General features: G+C 37.5%; 1 protein-coding gene across 1 annotated transcript in view; it reads right to left on the bottom strand.

Moving 5' to 3' along the window:
• uif (sushi, von Willebrand factor type A, EGF and pentraxin domain-containing protein uif) overlaps positions 1-14,659 on the bottom strand; it is a 22,385-nt gene extending 7,726 nt beyond the window's left edge. The window contains 23 exon segments of the mRNA XM_011500234.1: positions 182-317; positions 403-650; positions 876-1,488; positions 1,873-2,143; positions 2,296-3,137; positions 3,279-3,531; positions 3,651-3,868; positions 3,973-4,425; positions 4,562-5,884; positions 5,968-6,091; positions 6,230-6,853; positions 7,277-7,355; positions 7,357-7,468; positions 7,670-7,846; positions 7,966-8,148; positions 8,293-8,655; positions 8,834-9,002; positions 9,091-9,465; positions 9,834-10,187; positions 10,495-10,724; positions 10,804-10,947; positions 13,819-13,985; positions 14,568-14,659. Coding sequence (XP_011498536.1) covers positions 182-317; positions 403-650; positions 876-1,488; positions 1,873-2,143; positions 2,296-3,137; positions 3,279-3,531; positions 3,651-3,868; positions 3,973-4,425; positions 4,562-5,884; positions 5,968-6,091; positions 6,230-6,853; positions 7,277-7,355; positions 7,357-7,468; positions 7,670-7,846; positions 7,966-8,148; positions 8,293-8,655; positions 8,834-9,002; positions 9,091-9,465; positions 9,834-10,187; positions 10,495-10,724; positions 10,804-10,947; positions 13,819-13,985; positions 14,568-14,659 — 7,550 coding nt within the window.
• Positions 14,660-21,814: the final 7,155 nt, after the last annotated feature.

Here is a 21,814-nt window from a genome sequence, read left to right as displayed (position 1 = left end):
AAAAAAAAAAAAAAAAAAAAAAAAAAAAAAAATTATATATAAATAAAAATAAATAATATTAATAATAAAAAGAAACAGAGAAAAAACGTTGTAGTCTTATTGCGAATATTATCAAATTATTCGAGTTTATATAGGGCTATATGATTGGTTGATTAGGCACGTTATTTATTGTACGTAGCACTCACATTTTCGACAGTCGTCACCGGTCAGATTGAATGGACATTGACAGAAGAATTTTCCAGTTAAATCGATACAAGTTGCTGAAGGTGGGCAGGAATTTTCCTTGCAGTCGATAATATCCTCCTCGCACGTTTTACCTTATTTAACACATGTAAATACGTTTATTGGCACTTTATCGTACATAAACGAGGGATAATTGCCGAGCAATGTTGTAAATATTACCTGTGTATCCGTGTGGACAGATGCAGGTGAATCCCGCGCCATTGTCGATGCAAGTGGCTCCATTTTTGCAAGCACCGGCTTGACAGGCGTCGTATTCGTATTGGCAACCAATTCCCGTATAATCGTCGGAACACGTGCAATTAAGACCCGAGCCAAAATCTTGACAATAGCCATTATGCATGCAAGGGTCGCCGATACATCGCTGTGGTGCTGTCTCGCATCGTTTACCGTCGGTTCCAGACGGACATCTGTAAGAGGGCAAACGACTTTTTCAACTCCGGGTGTTCTCCACGTATCGTCAACTGACGTTTTTACTTACGAAATCGCTCGGCACACTACCGAGCCACGCAAACGAAATAAATTGACAAACTTCCATTACGTTAGACATGTATTGACGATGGAAATTGCAAATGCACAATGATAATTGTCGCGCCACTTGCTAAGAACGCCGAGTGTGCAAAAATCTTACTTACACGCAGAAGAAATCTTGAAACAAATCGACGCAAGCAGCATCGTTCTGGCAAGGCTTATTCTGACAGGTGCCCACGTCGATCTCGCATCGATTTCCAGTCCATCCATCTCGACACATACACTTAAAGCCACCAATCTCATCTCTGCAAGTCGCTCCATTGAGACAAGGCTCGGTCAAGCAGTCGTCGATATTCGTTTCGCAGGTTGATCCGGTAAAGCCCTCTCTACAGTGGCATATGAATTGATTATCCAGATCGACGCAACGCTCGGTTCCCACGGGGCTGCAAGGATCGCTGAGACATTCGTCGATTTCCGCTTCGCATTGCAAGCCCACGAAGCCTGGCCGGCACTTGCACGTGAAACCTTCGAGCTGATCTACGCAAGTGCCGCCATTGACGCAAGGATTGGCTGCGCAATCGTCGATCGTGTGCTGACATTGTTTGCCAGTATAACCGGACTCGCACGTGCAAGAATAACCATTAATTTGGTCGGTGCATTGGCCATTGTTGCGACAGGGTTTGCTCGAGCATTCGTTGATGTTGATCTCGCAAGCTGCGCCAGTCCAACCGGGATGGCAAATGCATTCGTGGCTGAATAGCTTATCCACGCAAATACCTAAATCAAGGCCAACACGTAAACAGCAATTAACAGCATTAACAATAGCAATTAATAAACTAATACCATTGGCTTATTCGTATTCGTATTTTACGACGTTATTACAAACATTTGCTTTGTATTTATAAACGTTGAAAAATTATGATAGGATTGTAATGGTCAATGATGACGAGATGAAAGTGACTTTTCATATGATAATCGAGCTCTCGTTAAATTGCAATATTTCTCTTGTTCTCAGCATGCGTGCGTTAACTCGAAGAAATTCTGCTTCTCAAACTCTATTTCACTCGAGCATCATCGTGCACATGCATACATTGCAGTTTCATCTCTACGTTTTGTATAGATAATTCAAGATTGTTATTGCCGAAGCTATCGTTTCCTTACCGTTTAAACAAGGATTGCCGGAGCAGAGGTCGATCTTCTCGTGACATCTTTTGCCAGTGAAGCCGGGAGGGCAATCGCAGGTAAAATCATCGATTAAATCAGTGCAGTTGGCGCCTAGAAGACACGGCCGCTCGGCGCAATCGTTGGTGTTAATCTCGCAGCTCTGTCCTTCCCAACCCGGTAGACATTCGCATTTATAGCGACCCTGTTGTAGAGCCACGCAAGTCGCTCCATTGTTGCACGGATTACCACTCGTTGTACAAGGATTAATCTAAAAATTAATTTCAACCTTCTTCGATAAAATTCTTCGACTTTCGCCTATCGCACGTGGATAAATACGTGGAGGGAGCGAAGAGGTGGGATGGGCGATGGGGGATGGGGCGGGGAGTTGAGCAGGAGAAGAGAAACTAATAAAATCATTACTGTAATGTCACAATCGACTCCGGTATAGCCGGATCTGCACAGGCAGGTGTAATTATTGAATCCTGGCTCGTCTTTGCACATGGCTCGCTCGGGACACGTGTCGTTCCGGCAATCTGATTTCTCCTCTTGGCAATTGATTCCGGAATATCCGTTGGCGCATTGACATCGATAGCCTTGCGGCAGATCGATGCAGGTGGCACCGTTGTAGCACGGTTGCGAAGCGCACTCGTCAATGTCGATCTCGCAACGTCTGCCGGAGAATCCAGCAGGACAGAAGCACTGAATCCCGTGGCCCAAGGGCACGCACAATCCGCCATGTTGGCAGACGTTGTCCGTGCATTGCACGGGCTTACACTCTTCACGGCCAACCGCCCCGGACTTATCCGTGTACATGTTCGCGGGACACTCGTTGCACGTGGTGGCGCCGTGTTGGGGCTGAAAGAAGTCTTTGGGGCATTGGGCGCAGGGCGCCAAACCCGTATCGGAATACATTCCGGGGGAGCATTTAGCTTGGCATCTCGATTTGCCGGGAGCTGCCGGCTGATAGGTGAACGTGCCGGCCGGACAGGTTTGACAATCCTTGAAGCCGCCGATCGGTGGCTCGCCGCTGTAGCTGTTTCTTGGGCACTCGAGACAAGGCACTAAGCCGGTAGGCGAGTAGGTCCCGTAACCGCAAACAGGTATGCAGTCGTCGATGCTCTTCGAGCCCTCTTCCTTCGTGTAAGTGCCAAATGGACAGCGCAAACAGGAGCCTTGCCGATCGCTGTTTTGATAATAGCCCTTAGGACAGGAGGTGCAGAGCTTCTGCTTCTCCCCGGCGTACGTTCCCGCCGGGCAGTGCACTGAAAGCGCAATGTGCACAAATTGCAGAATGTCTCATTTGCTCGACGTTTCGATTAATGAATAAGCTCGATTAATGGCGCTTGTAATGGATGATGGAAAAGCGTGAACGTTTGTTTGTTTGTAAAGGAACGTAAACTTACAGCATCGAGGTACGTCGTTGGTGTCCATATTCAAGACCTCGCCGATACTGCAGGTGAAACCACGAGAGATGGACGACTTAAGAGCTCTCAAGGGCGGGCACTGATTACCAATGGCCGAGACGTTCAACAGTGGCTCGATCACTGCGCTGGCGTGCGGTACCGAGAGATCGAAGATCAAATTTAACGTCGAGCCGCAGAGATCGTAGAGTTGGGGCTGCCGAATCGCAGGCACAATCGACAGAACAAAGTCAATCTGCAATAAAAGCAATGGGCCACCATTTCTATAGTTGAACTTATCAATGCTTAGCGACGATCGCCTTAATAATTACATAAAAATGCATAAAGATTAGGATAAAGTGAGGAGGCACTGACCTTCAGGACATTCTCCTCGAGGAGGGTGGGTAAGGAACGTACGAACGAAACGTTCATGTTCACGTTAACAGCCGAGCAGCGCTGTGTTAAAATATTATTGAGATTCAAATAATATTGGGACAATAAATCCTGATACTGAGGTAAACATGATCGAGAGACGGCACCATTGGCGCGATACGTGACCGACGCGATCACGTGATAGTCCGCCTGTTGAGTATCTATTGTAATGGAAGAAGAAAAGAGAAAAGAAACAGCATTAGAGTGTCGTCGCGTATTGATAAGCACAGGGGACGAATGAATAACCTTGGATTAAAATACATACTCTCGGAGACGCAATCGGGTACAACGGAAGTTGGCGCCCAGTGTCTCTGCACGTCACAGGAGAAGGTCTTTACCGGAGCTCCGTCGGTAAATCGGTAACCGGATTTGCAAGTGGCGATGCACTGGAGTCCTTTATCGTTGGGAAGGCACTTTAGTCCACCATTAGTCGGTGGTTTTAGCTCCCAATCGACGCAAGGCGTGGCTTGAACAGAGACTTGAAAGTGGCAGAAGGCCCTATTGCCACTCGTGTCGGTCGCGAGGACAGTGACGTTTTCGAAGCCGCCGATCGGAATGATCGCGTGATCTGGAATGAAGGTTAGTTTGACGGGTCCGAAGGCGTCCGTAGTGTTAATTCTGCGACGAGTTTCGTTGAAGTTTACGGGGTAGCTGTCCTGCTTGTCCACGAGCTCTATCACGTAACTTTGAGGGCAGCTTAATCTCGGCGGAGTCACATCTGTAAGTAATGGAAAGGGGGAGGGGGGTGGGGGGGTGGGGGTTAAGTTTGTTTTTTGCTATTTGTCGTGTTTATGGGTTCGTTGAACGTAGTAAATTGTAAATGGAAATAATTGCGGGGGAAAATGGGACTTTACCTGGTACGGTAATGTTAATTTCGCATATGGCGACATTTCCATCGTAATCGTAGGCAATGTATTTGACAACCGTATCGTCAAATACGCGAATCGGCGTCTTGAAACTTTGGGGCTTGACCTCGAGCCTGGCGATACTGCCACTGTTATCGACGGCCGTTGGCTCGGTAAAGTTTACCGGAAGTAAGCCACCATCGGGACCTTTCTGCACGACGATGGGCTGTTGGGGACAATTTTGGAAAACCGGCGGTTCGTTGTCGACACAAGGCGAGAAGCCATAATCGTATCCCAAAAGTGGATCGATAATTGGCTCTTCGCATCCCATCAATTCGAATTTGAGACAAGCATTGTCCATGTAACTGACAATGCCGAGAATTACGAATCTGGCTTGAACGTATTTGGGTAGAGTGATCATTGCTAGCTCTCCGTAATTGCCAGGATCGCGCATTGTGAGATTGAAGTTGGGAAAGTATACGACGTAATTCTCACTTTCGGCTTGCTTGTAAAAGAATCGAATTTCCGTTGGCCTCCCGACCACGTCATTCGTCACCACTCCCTTCACTAAAATCGCTTTGATTCTATAAACTCGGCCCATGTCGACGCTCACGTACGTGAACGCCTCTTGTTTGCCACACCAGCCTGTAACCGAGTTCAATCTCACGTTCTTTGCTTCGTAATTTGGCCTCTCCGAGGTCGCGTTTATAGCGGAATCTGGAATCCTCCCGGAGGCTAAGCCTAGCGGCTTCACCACTTTGCATTCTGGCTCGCGCAGACAGACAATTGGCCGCGGATTGATTAAGATATAGCCGGGCCTGGAACATCCGAACTGAACTTCGGATCCTTGCTCGTAGCTACGTGCAATTTGATGGCCATCCGCGGGTCTGCCCGGATCTTCGCAAACGGGCCCTTCGCAACGGAGATTGCCGAAATCCCAAACTCCGTTGGCTTGGCAGCGCACCACGTTGTCGTGCCGATTAGTTTGCCCGGCAAGCTTAAACGTATCTTGACAGCCAAAGAAGAAGGACGATTGATATTTCGTGTCCGTGTACTGGCCGTATTCGGCGCCCGGAGTCGGCAATGGCTTTCCGCAATCAGACCTCGGGCAAGCGGGTTGCGATCCAGAAAGCCAGTAATCCGGATAGCCAACTTTTGGATCGTAAACGCATTGGCGGAAGCCCGAAGTGGCGGTATTGCGAAGGGAGCGGCCATTATTCGTGCACTTGAGAGTGACATTCTGCTTGAACGGAACTAATACACTGCTTTCATCGCCCCTAATGACCGACAGTCCTTCGTTTTTATCATCAGGTAGCGATACGCACTTGGCATCTGCAAAAGAATTGTAAAATTCGTTCGTTAATCGACAGCTGTAGCCAACGACAGCCGAGCCAAAAACATTATCTCATTCGTACATTGGCATGCCGGTGTCGTGCCATTCCACACTCCGGAGGATGTGCAAAGTACAGCCGAAGAGCCGGTAAGAACATATCCAAAATCACATTGGAATTTCACGAGATCACCAAAATGATATTGTACCTGATAACACACACGAGACAATTTAGCACGATATTTTTTCATTCATAATACTATATTATTGATTATTTGCATTGATATTACATAATACTCGGCATAGGCAATTGAATAAAGAAAATACGTAAACTTTGCGACACTCACTTTTGTGGATAAGATCTTTCCATTGTCAGGGGCAGGCAAAAGTGGACACATAACGGGAACGCAGGTCTTGTTTCTTTGATAAACGTCGCCATCGCGTTGTCCCGTCTCGGATTTTTCAATGGCGAAGCCCGCTGTCCCGTTGCCCTTGTAAAGCTCGAAGCCAGTGTTGCATGAGCAGGTGAAGCCACCGGGATTATTGTTACACTTCTGATGACATCCGCCATTGTTGTTCGCACACTCGTTAATGTCCGTACACTCCAAACGAGTGCAGCCCATAATTTCCAATTTCATGCACGGCGCGCCTACGTAATCTTGGACGCGGAAGCGAAGAAATCTCGTCTCAATGGACACTGGCAGATTTAATACCGAGAGGGTCGGCTCGAGTATGCGGAATTCCACGGGTGTGCCGTCCGGATTGGTATAATCTTTGAAGATGTCCGTTAAATTATCGGTATACTGAATTCGTACAGCCGTTGTAAATGCGACGTTCCCGTCGGCTCGGGCGACCACTTGTGTTCTAAAACCTCGAATTATAGTGGGCGCCTTCATGTCTATCGTGACCCAATTTGCTCCAGGCTCGACGTTATTGCCGCACCAGCCATCGCCGTTGTTCAATCGAATACCCTGTTACAGTTATTTATGAATTATTTAAAAGTTAGTACGTGACAGAGCATTCTCGCAAGCGTGCACAAAATTTTTTCCCAACAGAAAGGCTTCAATAAAAATATCAATTTAATTTTTTAATATTTATTGAAATATTTGAGAATTTATATATATATATATATATATATATATATATATATGATTAATGATTTTATGAATTTTTAAAAATATGTGACTTGTTGCAAAGGACATCTGTATGTAAACGTAAATTTTAGCCGACATTTGCGATTATATTTGTGCAGTTTATATGTACATATATTTATATTAGGTATAATTTCTCATAAAATATAATTAAATTTTTAATTGATATTTAGCGCCTTTTATCGTTCATTCACGGCTGCTTAAAGACAAATAATTATAATCAATAATAAATCGAAATCATACCGATTTTGTGTATCCATTTTCAGAACTAGAGACAGTAATTGATTCATCGGGAATACCGCCATTAATTAGACCTAAATCTGCATTCCATCGTCGAAGAGAAACCTAATTTACATTTGCACGTGAATGCTCCTGGTGTATTGATACATTCTGTCGAGGCTAGATCACATTGACTGGAAGCACACTCGTTGATATCTATAAATATATTAGCAATGCATTTTATGATCATGATGATAATGACGACGACGGCCATGATTATTATTATTATTATCATCGTTGTTTTTATTATTATTATTTATAATTATTTATTATTATTATTATTATTTATTATTATTATTATTATTATTTATTATTATTATGAGAAAAGTGCATATTTCAAAGTGACGGAACAAGTACCTTCGCAGGTAGGTACGTTTTCAAAACGTTGCATTGTGCCGCAACTAATGATGTTCGATCCGGATAATTTATAGCCTTTGTTGCATTGAACTCGAGCATCGTCGCCAAAATAATAATCCTTCGAAGAGTCAACGACAAATCCATTTTTGATCGCTGGAAGAATCGGGCATCTTGCACCTGAAAATCCGTATATATTTATTAGTTTTGTAGTACGATATTGACTGAAATCCCATGAGAATGCGATTCACTGCCAAGTCTAAATTCTATTCGAATCTAATTAAATGTCATAAGCTTACGGGAGCAAACTGGAACCTCGTCAGACCAAGTTCCATTGCTCATACAGAGGATAACCGGATGACCACTTCTGACGTATCCTGGTTCGCATTCAAATCTCACAATAGTACCATAACTACGTCCTCCCCCGTTCAAAATCGTGAGATTAGCGTGCGGTGCTCCCGGAAGAGGAGGGCATTGAGACGCTGTAACGATAATAATTGTTTTTATTTTTATTTTAATTTTCATCATTCAATGCATAATTAATTCGACATGGGTGTGCAAATTTCATAATGATTTTTAATTTAATCTTGTCTTTTTAACAGAATATATGGTGACGATATTATTACCGAGACAAGAAGGTTTCTTTTCCCACATGCCATCTGCGAGACAGGAAATTTTCTCGGTAGGCCTTCCAGTTGGAAAAGCGAAGCCGGCATAGCATTGGTAAGTTGCGACTCCACGATAAGTGACATTAGATGATCCGATGGAGAATCCGTTGTCAATTTGTGGCACTGGACCGCAGTAAACTTCTTGACATTTTGGTATGTAAGTAATGGACCAGTTTCCGCTTGGCAAGCATTCGGTTGTAATTTTAACTTTCCCAGTTGCGAATTCCTGACCAAGTGGACACGAAAATATAACTACCGTGCCAAATGCTGTGTCGCGGTTCGACGCCATTGCTCCCTCTCCGGATTGTAATGGTGGACAATCTGAAAGAATCACGTTCGTAGCGCATTGTAATTCAGAGCTTAATATCGAGCTGCGCATCTACTATTAATTGCACGCAGAAATTTTTCAACCTCGATAATTAATATTTTTAATTTTTTAATTTATCGATAACTAGAGAGAGAGAGAGAGAGAGAGAGAGAGAGAGAGAGAGGTACAAACCAGCTGAGAAAGTAGCTTGCCATCCCGTGCTACTATGAAGTGCATCGGAAACGAATCTTATAAGCATTTCTCCACTTTCGGCGGTAAGTGTAATTTTTGGACGTGTATTCGATGTAAAACCACTACCAGAATGTAGCCTCAAGCCATCCATATTCGGCCCATCGTACACCTTAAATGAAGAAGAATTTTATAAATCATAGGCTTGTGTTAATTATCTTTATTCGTCAAAATTTCGCGAGACAAATGAAGTCTCGTACCTGTACATAATCAGTCTTATGAACATTGAAATTGACGAATTTTAATGAAAGTGGCCCTCCTTTTAAATTTTTAACTCTATACAGGCACTCCTGATTGTTTGGATAATCATTGAGTCCGTACGATGGTGATTGAACGGTTCCATTGTGAGCCACGATCGAGGCTTTGCATCCTTGGGTATAACGAATGCTGAAACCGCGCTTAGAGTCACCGAGGCTCGTTTTAAAGTAGAGATAGAGATTGCTCGTTGTTGACATTATGACTTTTGGATTGTCATCGGAATCTCCTGTTAATCTGGCAATTGGTCGACTCATTGGCGATTCGCCGTCCCTTATTAAGATATAGTCACGGTTTGCCTCCAAATCCAAGTCTTCGATCTAAGGAAAATTGCAGCGTTAATTGTCTTGGGAATTTCGTAAATATCTTTCTTTTTAACATATCACATTTCGTTAATTTACGATCTCAATGGAAATTTTTATTCATTTTTTCATTTAAACGATATTGAGAAAGAGACAGAGAGAGAGAGAGAGAGAGAGAGAGAGAATGTGTGTGTGTGTGTGTGTGTGTGTGTGTGTGTGTGCCATCATGTGCAATGCATAGACTTATCAAATAAAATAATTTAAGCAAAATTCCAAATAACAATGTTGATGGCTCGTATAGGCATTATAGGGATATATCATTCGTAATATTCTTTTGTTATTTAAGCGAGTGAAAGTTTTTATTCTACTAGCATTGTAAAACACACCTCGAGCGAAATAATTCTTCCAGGCTGAGCCTGAATTATGTATAGACATTCCAGACCGCCGGGATAATTTTGTGGATATCCTGGTGATATAAGAGTTTGACCCTGAGGTGTAGCCCTCAATATGCCGCCGCACGTCTGCGGTTCGGTTTTCCAAGAGGCACGGAATCCCTTTCGTTCCACCGAACCGTCGCTGCTAAATTTTATAATCATAAAATTCGATGCCGAGACGAAGAGCTTATTGCTCAATTCTTGTCTACCCGATAGCGTTGCTAAGTTCACTGATTTTTCCTCGGTTCTACCACCAACGAGGATCTGTACGATATCAAAGCTCTTTTCCGTTTCAAATTCTTGGAACTGTTAGGAAAAATAATAATAATAACATGAGAAATTAGTTTCGTGATTGCAATTTTTGATTATTATTTTTCATTATTATTCATAATTTTTTTCATTATTAATCAAGACATTATAATTATCCTCACAACACATAGTCGATTATACTTTCATAAATCTATCTTTCTATGATAAATTAACATTATCATATTTTCACACAACACACTTTTATATTCCATAATTTTATTACATTAATTAAATAATTAGTGCGTTCGATAATATGAATTGATTATTTCAGAAATCTATTTTGGAGAAAAAATTTCTTTATTACCTGCAAGAGGATGTTATGTCCCTGGGGGCCTTCCAAAGTCCACTTACAATTGCTCAAAGGCATGTACTTATGTGGGTAATTTGGACTCTCGACGACATCACCACTACTGGCCATATAGAACTGACAATTCGATGCACAATCGATTTCATCCGAATAATCGCCACAATCATCCTGTTTGTCGCACTTATAGGCGCTGTTGATGCATTTGCCATTAGAGCAGTGGAACGAGCCTATAAAGAAAGATCGAGTCCGTGTGGGAAAGTATATGCAATTTGACCTACACACGAATTATTTAAGAAGATAATTTACCTGCTGGACAGGCGTTGGCGCGGCACATGAACGGAAGAAGAGACTCGCATGTGGTGAGCTCCCATGATTGATGTTGATCGTCGGTAACTTTTACGTCGACACATTCGCCGGAACGAGGATTCGGCTGTCTCGGCGCCCAGAAACCTACATTTGTATTGTTAGTTTAAAAGGCACATTCTATCGCATTTCTACCGATTTCTATAAATTATCGACAATTCTCGGCAAATATTTATAAATTTATAAAGTAGTAGGTAATTTGATATAATATTGGCATACTTAATAATCTTCATCGAGTTTATTAATCCAACAAACGTACTACGCATGAATAGAAAATATATTTTATTATAATTTACAAGAGATACGGTGAAGCATGATTTTTTATTAAAATATCTTATATAGAAGATTAAAATTGCGTTAGTAGAACATAAATAAAGTAATCTTTAGACAATATATGTACGTATGCTTATATATTGCCATTGATTATAAAATATTTTCTTTAAAAATCCATCCAAACATATGTATATATAAATTTATGTTTTTATAAATTATTATTTAGTTTATTTATTAGTAATGTGTGTTTGTGTGTGTGTGTGTGTGTGTGTGTGTTTGTATGTGTGTATGTGTGTTTGTGTGTGTGTGTGTGTGTGTGTGTGTGTGTGTGTGTGTATGTATGTGTGCGCGCTCGCGTGCGAGTGTGTTGTGGAATACAAATCTTCATAATAATTAATATCTTAATAATATTTCTTATTTTTATTGTCACATTTTTTTATGAAAAGGGAGATGGATACACAAGACATATAAAATCAGCTTTGAAGTCAGCCGTTTGGTATATTATTTATTAAATGTTGCGTGCAATTTAATCAGGCAATAGTGTGTGTTACCGCCGAGTATAATAAAAGAAAGTAACGTCATTTTTCGATTGTACTATCAATTTAATTTAATTGTACTTTATTTGTAATTTAATTTAATATTAAATAAATAAATATTAAATATGTATTAAGCAATTGCAAAGTAAGGAAATGCGTGAAAAATATTGTTGCAATGTTTAACCTGAATTTTATGACACTTTTCTTTCTAAAGTTTTTCTACGAGGCGAGACTCTTTTATTGGCCACGTACAATACGAAGCGACATTATGTAAAAGTTTACTGCTTCTTAACCCCATAATAATATAATTGGCGCATAATGTTGGGAGTAACGTTTCTCGGCATTGAGATGCCCCTAATGCCAACGATAACTCTAAATTAATCTTCGGAATTAGAATCTCTAAGAAATTGCAAAACTGAATCAATCTTATTACAATGCATGCTTTTCCACGCTACTTCTTATCTTTTACAGCGCAAGCGCAATGTATGCAATTATTCCTCCCGTTCTCTGTAAAATTCCCCCTTACTTCGTACGCCTCAACTTTATAAGCACACAGCCGACGATTACGAGTTTTACGCATGCGGGGGCGCCCCATTATGCAAAATGAAAATCACCGTAGCGTGTCGGACACGTGAAGGCGAAGACGCGGTCGCGAAAAGCCGGCGCCGAGAGAATCCGCAATGGCGGGCTACGCCGATGCTACAGGAAAAGTGTGTCTTCGTGCCGAGGTGCACGCGAGTTCCGCATTTCCGCGACCTCGATGGAAGACTCGAATAATGCAAGCTAGACTGAGCTCAATTGCGTTTTTAGAAAATGCTCTTAGCTCTTTCTTCCCAGCTGGAAACTCATTCAGGACTCTTTTCAGGACGCAAAAACATCGAATAGGACATCATCCGAAATGTAGACTACGTAATATATCGATCGGTCGTTCGTTAAATCTCACTCGCCTTTCTCCATCTTACATTCCAATCGAATTCATAAGTGCTGCTCTCGCTCTTGCAAATAACGTAATTTTAGGGAACATTCTAATTTATAATTAGTAATTAGGGATCGAATTGTTAAGTGGCTCGCGAAGAATGCCTGATTTGCCGGCTTTTATATGAAAATTATTGGGCAACGTTATACGACATTCAACGCAATATACTCCATACGAGTATTCCTCGTAATAATGTTATTTTGGCTTCATTGGCCATGCGTAATAGAGTAGCGTAAGACGACATTTTACCAACGCGCGTACTCGTCATAAACTTTCTTTGATGAAAATAGCGCGCTGTATCCCTTCTCAGAAATCAGGCCCCCGAGCATATAATTCCTACAAGTACCAGTTAGACATTACTTACTAAGCCTCGACGATTTCGCTTTCGAAGTAAAATACATGCTTTTGTCGCCAGTGTCGTCGAGCGCGTGCATAGCTTTTCATTTTCGAAACTTCGGCGTGGAAAATAGTTGTGCATTCTGTCATTCTCTCCAATTATTTATCCATAAATTGCAGCATCGCAAGCAAATATTATGCGGATACATTAATTGGACCGAAATACATACACGTATCGATATGATAATAATAATAAAGGAGTTGACATTATATTCAAAAATTATAGTTCTTATTAGTTGTTAGAACCAAACAAAAAAAAAAAAAAAAAAAAAAAAAAAAAAAAAAAAAAAAAACAAAAAAAAGAGAAAATCATATAACGCATATATGATTTTAGAACAATTTGAATCAATTTTTTTTCATTATGCGTTTGCCATCACATTAAACTGATGTAGCACAACTTCATCTCTCCTAAAATACAACACGATTTCACAAAACTCACACCTTTTTATAAATGCAATTATCCAAGCATACGTTTATTAAAAATTGTATTGTCTTATGGGCAAGTTGAGCCAAAAGTTAGTACAAGTTTTGAAATTTGAAAGGGGCTCGATACACTTTCGACGATCTATGTCTGAATCGGCAAATCAAAAAAAAAAACAAAAAAAAAAACAAAAAAAAAAACAAAAAAAAAAACAAAAAAAAAAACAAAAAAAAAAACAAAAAAAAAAACAAAAAAAAAAACAAAAAAAAAAACAAAAAAAAAAAACAAAAAAAAAACAAAAAAAAAAACAAATAATAACAAGAGCATTAAAAGTACATTAGAAATAACACACTAACCAGCATATTGAGAGACAAGCATCCCAGCTGCTGACTCCAAGGTATTTGTCCGCAGATCATCCAAGGATGCTAAACCTAGCCAATAACGGTCCAGGTGACGACCGATCATACTGGCAGATACATTGTTCTCGCCATACGACTCGACCACCATCAATTCACTGCCGTATCTGCGTGGCAATTTATTTATGTGGGTATTCATGATAATGTTACTCTGTCCGACGTAGCATGGTAATCTCGCCCGAGTACGTACCTTCGACTTTATGGATTGAGATATCGTCGAGTTTTTATTATTTGAGACGGTTTTGGTATTATTAAAAGTTTAAAGCAACACGGAAATAACGATCGTGGAATTGACTTTATTTACCATTATGAACGTCGGACAGATTATTGAATTTTCAATATAGAATAAATAATATGAACAAGGCATTTTACTCGCAAGTGATATTTTATTCGTTTATTTATGCCCGTACAGCATGCAAAGCGCGCAACAATGACCAATCAATTAACGAAAAATTTACCAAATACTGAAATCCCATAGTGTATTTGTATTATTCGATTTGGATTGTTACGGAAATTAAAATCTTTATTTTATAAGAACAAGTAATATAACTAAATCTATGATAAAAACAATATCGACAATAGATCCCAAGTTTTAAGAGCCTTCAAAGTGCTCGCGTATCGTGGGAATCCAGGATGCGAATGTTACGTGCATAGACAATATAGTTTAGTTGAATAGCTTAAGGGATTACCTTCTACATAGTTCCGCTGCCTTTTCCCATGAATGCCTGATGTTGAAGAATTTGTAACAGTGGATGCCTTTCAGCTCCCATCCTATGAACATAACATATAAAAATGGATTTGAATATATTGGTTTCCTTACTGTTGATGATAATGATTTATTCAAATATTACTCATTTAGTAAGACTATTACAATTAATTAATTAATTAATTAATATGCATACCTACTGATTATAGTATTTACAATTAATAGAATTTTAAGGCATAATTACTCCATACGTTAAATTAGTAAAAAAAAAAAAAAAAAAAAAAAAAAAAAAAAAAAAAAAAAAATTACTATTAATATTTAGAATCACAAAATTAATTTTTAAAATTATATTTATCGAGGTTGTGCTTTTGTCATTATATACATTAACTAATCATTACTACAATAGATTGGTGGTCACCAATTAAAATAATTAACTCTTCCAAATTTATTCATTCATTAAAAAGAAAATTATACTATTAAAACATTAAAATATATCATGCCAAATAAATAATTTTACTTTATATTTATATAAACACGACCATCCAAATAGTGTCTATCAAATGTATTTTAAAATGAGTAATGACATTACACTTAAAATTAGAATCCTTGAGATATAGAATCAATTGATTGTCAATTTACGATTTTTCATTGAAATAACTTGATCTCAATAATCAAGATTATCTTCATCGTCATGATCATTATCATCATCATAATTTTATTTGCAATATTAATAATAATCTTAACAGTCATTACTATTTATAAAAGTGTATTTAGGCTATCGGAAAAAATCATAAAAAATACTGTACTTTAAAGGGTGTATGTATACATACAAATATCTCATGTTTCTGGCCTCAATCGTTTTCAGTGCACATTTTATCACATACACGCTTTTATGCATTACATGCATGCACGAACAAGCGGATATGAAAGACAGTGAATGAGACAAACAAACAGAGAGAGAGAGAGAGAGAGAGAGAGAGAGTATATTTATGTATGATAGCGTGGTTGGAGATCAAAAGTAGGCATAGATGTTGCAAGTAGAGCTTAGGTGCAAAGAATATGATAGACCAACTGAGATTTAACCTATAGTTTACATTATATTAACATAATATAAAAATAAAATGTATATATGATGTTTACGACATTTAAAAAACTTTTGCTTTTGATAATAATTTTAAAACTGTTATTCATGTTTATTGTATATCTACATGAAAGTGTCGATAATTTCAATATTTTGCCAAAACAATAATTTTAAATATTAAAAATGAAAAACCTTTTGCAATTATTATGTTTAAATGTTTATTATATAGAAACCAATATTATGCATTTTCAGGGTTCAAATTAGAATTATACATTACACAACTTTAGTAAAAATATATAAAATAAATGGAGTCCCTTGCACAATCTCGAGACTACTCGGGCTTTCTCATCATTCAAAAATAATAAGTCTGCTCTATATAATTATAATAATTAGCTCCGAATGAAATAATTTATGATATAACTACATTCTGTGATAAGCAACAATGTCGTAATAAAAATTATATTTTTTACCATCAATGTTTCATCGATGCTCTCTTATTAAAATATGCCCAAATTTGCCTTCGTAGAGTCATTAATTTACATTGTAAAATAATTATAGATCTGCCTAACATATCCATCTCTTTTCAAGCATTATATCGCATAAGTTTTATGGGCCTCCTATGATTGCTTGTTACGTCGGGTTTTGCTAGGAAGTAGTTACTTGATTTACGCGTGCTCTCTCTTTTCACCACCTTCGCCCGCTTCTTCTTTGGCCGACAATTTCTTTCTCCCGCGTCTCTGTATTTATTCACCATGTTTATCTTCTGAGAAATCAATCCGTGTCACCTGAATCCTTCAAAATGAGGGGCTCGCGGGAGACGAGGAGCTCTTCACAAGCGAGTCAGGCGATTAAATTCTATTGGTGTGTAGGATAATGACCTTTGGAATCTTATTACATTGCTGTAGGAGAAACTTTTATGTAATTTGAAATTTTTTTTAACGCAACATGGATAATATGCAAATGTCTTGCTTAAATTAGGAATTTCTGTAGGGAACTTGATGTTCGATTCTGTTTCCTCGTTTGACAGTACGAAATGACCTTTTTCAAAAAGGATATTTAACCTTAAATTGAAATAAAAACAGAAAAAAAAGCAAAAAAGTTTGTATTTTAGTCTAATGATTTACGCGCATAGGAAATTAATTTCCGACGCCACGTATTACAAATTTCTGTAAAAATAATTATTTTATAAAATATTCCTAAGTACGAGGCTCATTAATTCTATTAATGTCTCTTTCTTCTTTGTTTGAAAATCTGAAACGACGAAGAATAGCAACGGTATGATAAATATTTTAAACATCTATTGAAAATTGAAATAAAAATTAAAATGTACAAATATATTAATACATTCATTAATGCTCGGGAAACGAGTTGGCGTGTACGGAAATATTAAATTAGATATAACGTATAAGGATAAATTACTATACAGGATGGTTGGTTCTCCGAGCGAACGCATCTTCATAAATATGCGATGGCCGTTGTATATTGATGAAGCGCTGCTACTTTCGATAATTTCGAATGCAAAGAAAAATTAATTTTACCAAGACGTGGCTCTTTTACTAACACCTAGCGAACGTACCATACCATTAGAAATTTTATAAACGTCGATTACACTGGAAATATTATAAATATCGATTCCATTATGAACATTATAAGTATCAATAATTGATTTTTTGACGTTGTATTTGATGATAATTGGTCATTCGTCGTAACCCGTGAAATCTCATTCACTATTAGCAATGTAGTGGTAGCATTTGCAAGGATCGGGTCCTATGAACCCGATGAGAGTATACAGGATCGGCACTACGATCGTCGTACATTTCCAAAAGCTTCAAAACCCAGCCAAAGCCGGATAAATTAATCACGGCATCTCGTCTTAATGCTCCAGCGAGATTTCGCAACCAAACGAAGCTGCTGCATTGGGTGGCGGCTCAACCACATCAGCGGCCGAGTTTCGCCTGGGTGCTCGAGTAGTACCGACTGCCCGCCGGTACTTCCGCCTCTATCCTCGGGCTGCCAACTAAAAGTGCCGGGGCAGCGCCGCGAGGAAAGCGGATGAAAAATGCGTTTGCCGAGAGTGGAGCGACGACACGGAAACGCGCCCGAACAGCGCCGTGAATTCGAGCATTCGTTAGCACCGTTCCACTTTTGCGCAGACGCCGCGTGGCAATTATGTAGGTTGCCGCTTGTGAACGCAGTTGAGGATCCGCCGGTGCCGTTCACCCCGGGGCCCAAGTCACGTGCACACGACTCAGCCAGCCGTCGATTCTTCCTGCGCGGCGGCTCTTTTCGGCCTCTTGGCCACTACCGCGGGTGTCGGCCACTGAATAGGGAAACTGATGGAAGCATGGATTTGCCGTCTCGAGCAATGGATTTGCCATCACCGTTTGTAAATATTCATTGAAAAAGTCCGTTGTCTTAAGGGAGCGTTGGGGGCCTTTGGAATTATTAGATTGCGTGTGACGTTGAGTTTACGTTTTCTTTCCAAGGTCAGACCTATATTTATCGCCGTTTTAAAAATAGAGCCTCTCAATTAAAAGGAAAGTTTTTAAGGAGGATTAATGATCGTTGTTAATTAACATTTTGTTACGATATTCTGCGTACCCGTATATTATAATATACACAAATTGTTCGGTTTTTGATAGATTCTGCTGCCATATAACATTTGTGCTTCTTGTATTCTTGCGAAATTCACGAGGGTAAAGCAATGGATGGATGGTGAGATAATCATCCTTTTGACAATATAATATTGTCGCTCTGGATGCTTAAAAATGTCGTCGCTCCAATGTTCTAATGTGATTATTGAAAATTAAATATCAAATACTTGATGTTGTTAGGTCAAAATAGCAACTCAAGTGTACTTTGACATTTCTCTCTTTCTTCTCGCATTCTTATCCTCGTCTTATAAAAGCTTTATTGTTTACGGGTGTGCAGAATTATTTTTCTGCCTTAGCATAGAAAATTTGATAGGCGCTAATATATTTGTCGTTGCGTTAAACGTCATTTCAAAATTTGATCAATAGCATAAATGACAAATCGCAATGCTTATTTCGTATTGCGATATTATACTTTGAGGAATAAGCGCGTCTATCGAAGCGCAAATACCAAAACATTTTTCACGTTGAAATGTCAAGACGTGCTAATTTACTTAGCTTGACAATTAATTACTTTATAATTAGTTACACTGCAGTGCAGTGTAGATTTGAATTTCAGAAATTCAGATTCACAAGTACACAGAAATATACGTAATTTCTTAGCATCTCATATATAGGGATATATATATATATATAGGGATTTTTAAAATTTTAATGTACCCTTTCATTAAAGGAATTTTTTAATAAAATACAAAATAAAAACAGCTATCAACATGAAGAAAGATGTTAAAATTCCTCCTCCTGAGGACATTTTTCACTTTTTTTCACGCTCGGATGTCTTATAGCGGCAGAAAAATGTTCACACAGAATGTAAGGCTATAAATATAGTGGCCGAGAAAACGGGGGAAAATTTTTTTAAAAAATCACCATTCCCTTTAAAGTGAACCTTAAAATGTGACCTGCTGTCGGTTCTGACTCGACGCTCTCCCGTACTTTTCCCCAAACAAATATTTCAGATACAATCCAAAGTCTACAGGTATAACACGATCGCCGACTCACTGCCGAGCCTCTCGTTTCCAAGTATTTTTCAGTTCTTTGACTCCACTTTATCATACCAAATCTCGATTTATACTTATACAAAATGCTTGAGTCATTCGAATTGTAACTTCTGGCATTACGATTATTCTGAGGTTAAGAGAAAGAGAAAATATATAAGAATTTGTTACTCACCGTTTGGGCAGGTGAAAATGCTCGTGGCTGGAACCTGTAACACAAAATGAAATATCCTATTTGTAAATTTCTTATGCATAGTTTTATTATGATTATTATTTTATTTGTAGTTGAATTTTTTAAATATTGTTCTATAAGTTATTCGTTTTATGTTCAAATTTCATATTGTTATTTATATTTTGTACATATTGTATGATTAGGCACATCCGTATGTACGTGTGATTGGACGCGAATCTACGTGCACGTGATCGATTAAAATAATTTAAGTAAAATTTTTAATAATGTTTTCATAATAAGTTTCGTATAATAAATACTAAGTTCGAGGGTAAAAAACGAATAAGAAGATGGAAAACGTTTCTCTAATACTTATGGCGCAATAGATAAGATTAACATTTGTAAAATGTCAAATTCATTTTGTTTAAGATAAAGTTTAGTGCTGTTTTATTACAAAACAATTAAGTTAGTTAGTTTCAATAGAAAACATTTTTACGATTATAATTTATCGAAGAGAGTGGTTATTTATGAATTTTATGATTCATAAAAATTATTTTTTTTATTAACCACCTATTCAAATTTATCTATACTAGATCAATAAATTTTACAAAGTCATTTTATGAAGTTTCATTGATTTCACATTATTATTGATGTACGACCGAATTCATTGCTGTAACACCTAAACATTATATATATTATATTTTGTAATTATTGAAAAATTATTATTTAAATTTATAAATTTTGTTATAATAGAAACAAGAAACAAGAAAGCTAAAAAAAAAGCATTTATAAAATAGAAATTTATAAGAACTTTCAGAAATTCAGAAGTTTCATTAGCCACGATAAAATTAGTAATTTCTTAAATTCATAAATATACGCATATGTTAGGCAACTGTCATTGTTTAAACTTTAAAAACGTAATGATGAAATGAAAATACATCTACTTAATAAGCTTAAAATAATTCTTTTATCTTTATATTACGATAGAACTTTTCTCATTACAGCTGATTTCAGATACATTTTTTCATTTTATACAATGAAAAAATTGTAAAAGCAATAAAAATATCTCCAAAGAAATTCTCATTAATGCACTCTTCATAAAAAAAATCTTATACAATTTCTTTCAATTAATTGAAACTTAATTAATTAATTAAACTTAATTAATATTCAGTAAAGGATATTATTATATAATTTATTTTCCATACAATAAGTTAAGTTTTCTGGAAAACTATAAAATTAGCAAATGCAATAACAGTGTAGAACATATGTTTTCTTTATACCCTTATAATAACCGCAATGATTTTTCTTATTTTTATAAATCTACGGAAATTTTTGTTCATATTTAAATATTTTATAAAAGCTGCAGTAAATATACTCTCAACCTCGTCGTCATTTTCATTCTAGTAATTCTTACACACAGTAGTGCTTCTATTGTCTATGTATATTACATTCCGAATCACATAATTCCACCGATGTTAAACTATAGTGCTTTTACTTTCAATAATACAATTTCGATGTATTCCATATAAGAACGATGTTTTCCAAATTTCCCGTCGCAGCTCAGGTCTATGCACTTATAAAATTGTTTATGAAGTTGCATGACTCGTATACACACGAGTGTCGCAGAATTGGTAATTGTTAGCTTTCTCTTACACTTCTCCTCTATGAAAATCTCATGTATATAACATTTCACCAGAGATACAGAGATTTTTTTTACTTTAAATAATATAATTATTAATTATGTTAGAATTTTTACAATGACATGTTAATAAAAGAGATAGGCGAGCATCAAAGTCGTGTATCAATTACAAATTATTCTGTATCATAAATATGCATTATTTAGTATTAAACTTATGGCTTTAAATTATTAAGAAAATCTTCTTAACTAATATAGAATAACTTTTTCCTCATATATTCATTTTTTTTTTAAAGAATTTAAAGAAAATTTTTTTTAAATCAATGAAACTAAATATTAAAAATTATAACATTCTGATATATCAATGAATTTCTTTTCATAAAAATATAAAATATTATATTATAAGTAAATATGAAGTAAAGGAGATTGCTACACACGATGAATCAATAAGTAAAAGCGTATTAAAGCTTTTACTTCATCGTTATAATTTTTATTCCTTAAATAAACTTATCATCAAACAAAATCATGAATATAAACTAATAATATATATATTCAATAATTTACGTTAAATTGAAATGATGAAATTTTAATGTTACAGTACTAACGTATTTTATAAACTTAATATTTCATAAGCACTAATGAATTTATTATTTTGTTTGAAAATAGTTCAAGTAATCGCTTATAAGTATTTAAACTAT

The sequence above is a fragment of the Ceratosolen solmsi genome, unplaced genomic scaffold (assembly GCF_000503995.2).
Source record: "Ceratosolen solmsi marchali unplaced genomic scaffold, CerSol_1.0 scaffold41, whole genome shotgun sequence".
Classification (NCBI taxonomy): domain Eukaryota; kingdom Metazoa; phylum Arthropoda; class Insecta; order Hymenoptera; family Agaonidae; genus Ceratosolen; species Ceratosolen solmsi.
Note: the sequence above shows the minus strand (reverse complement) of the source record. Positions and strands in the feature narration are given on the sequence as shown.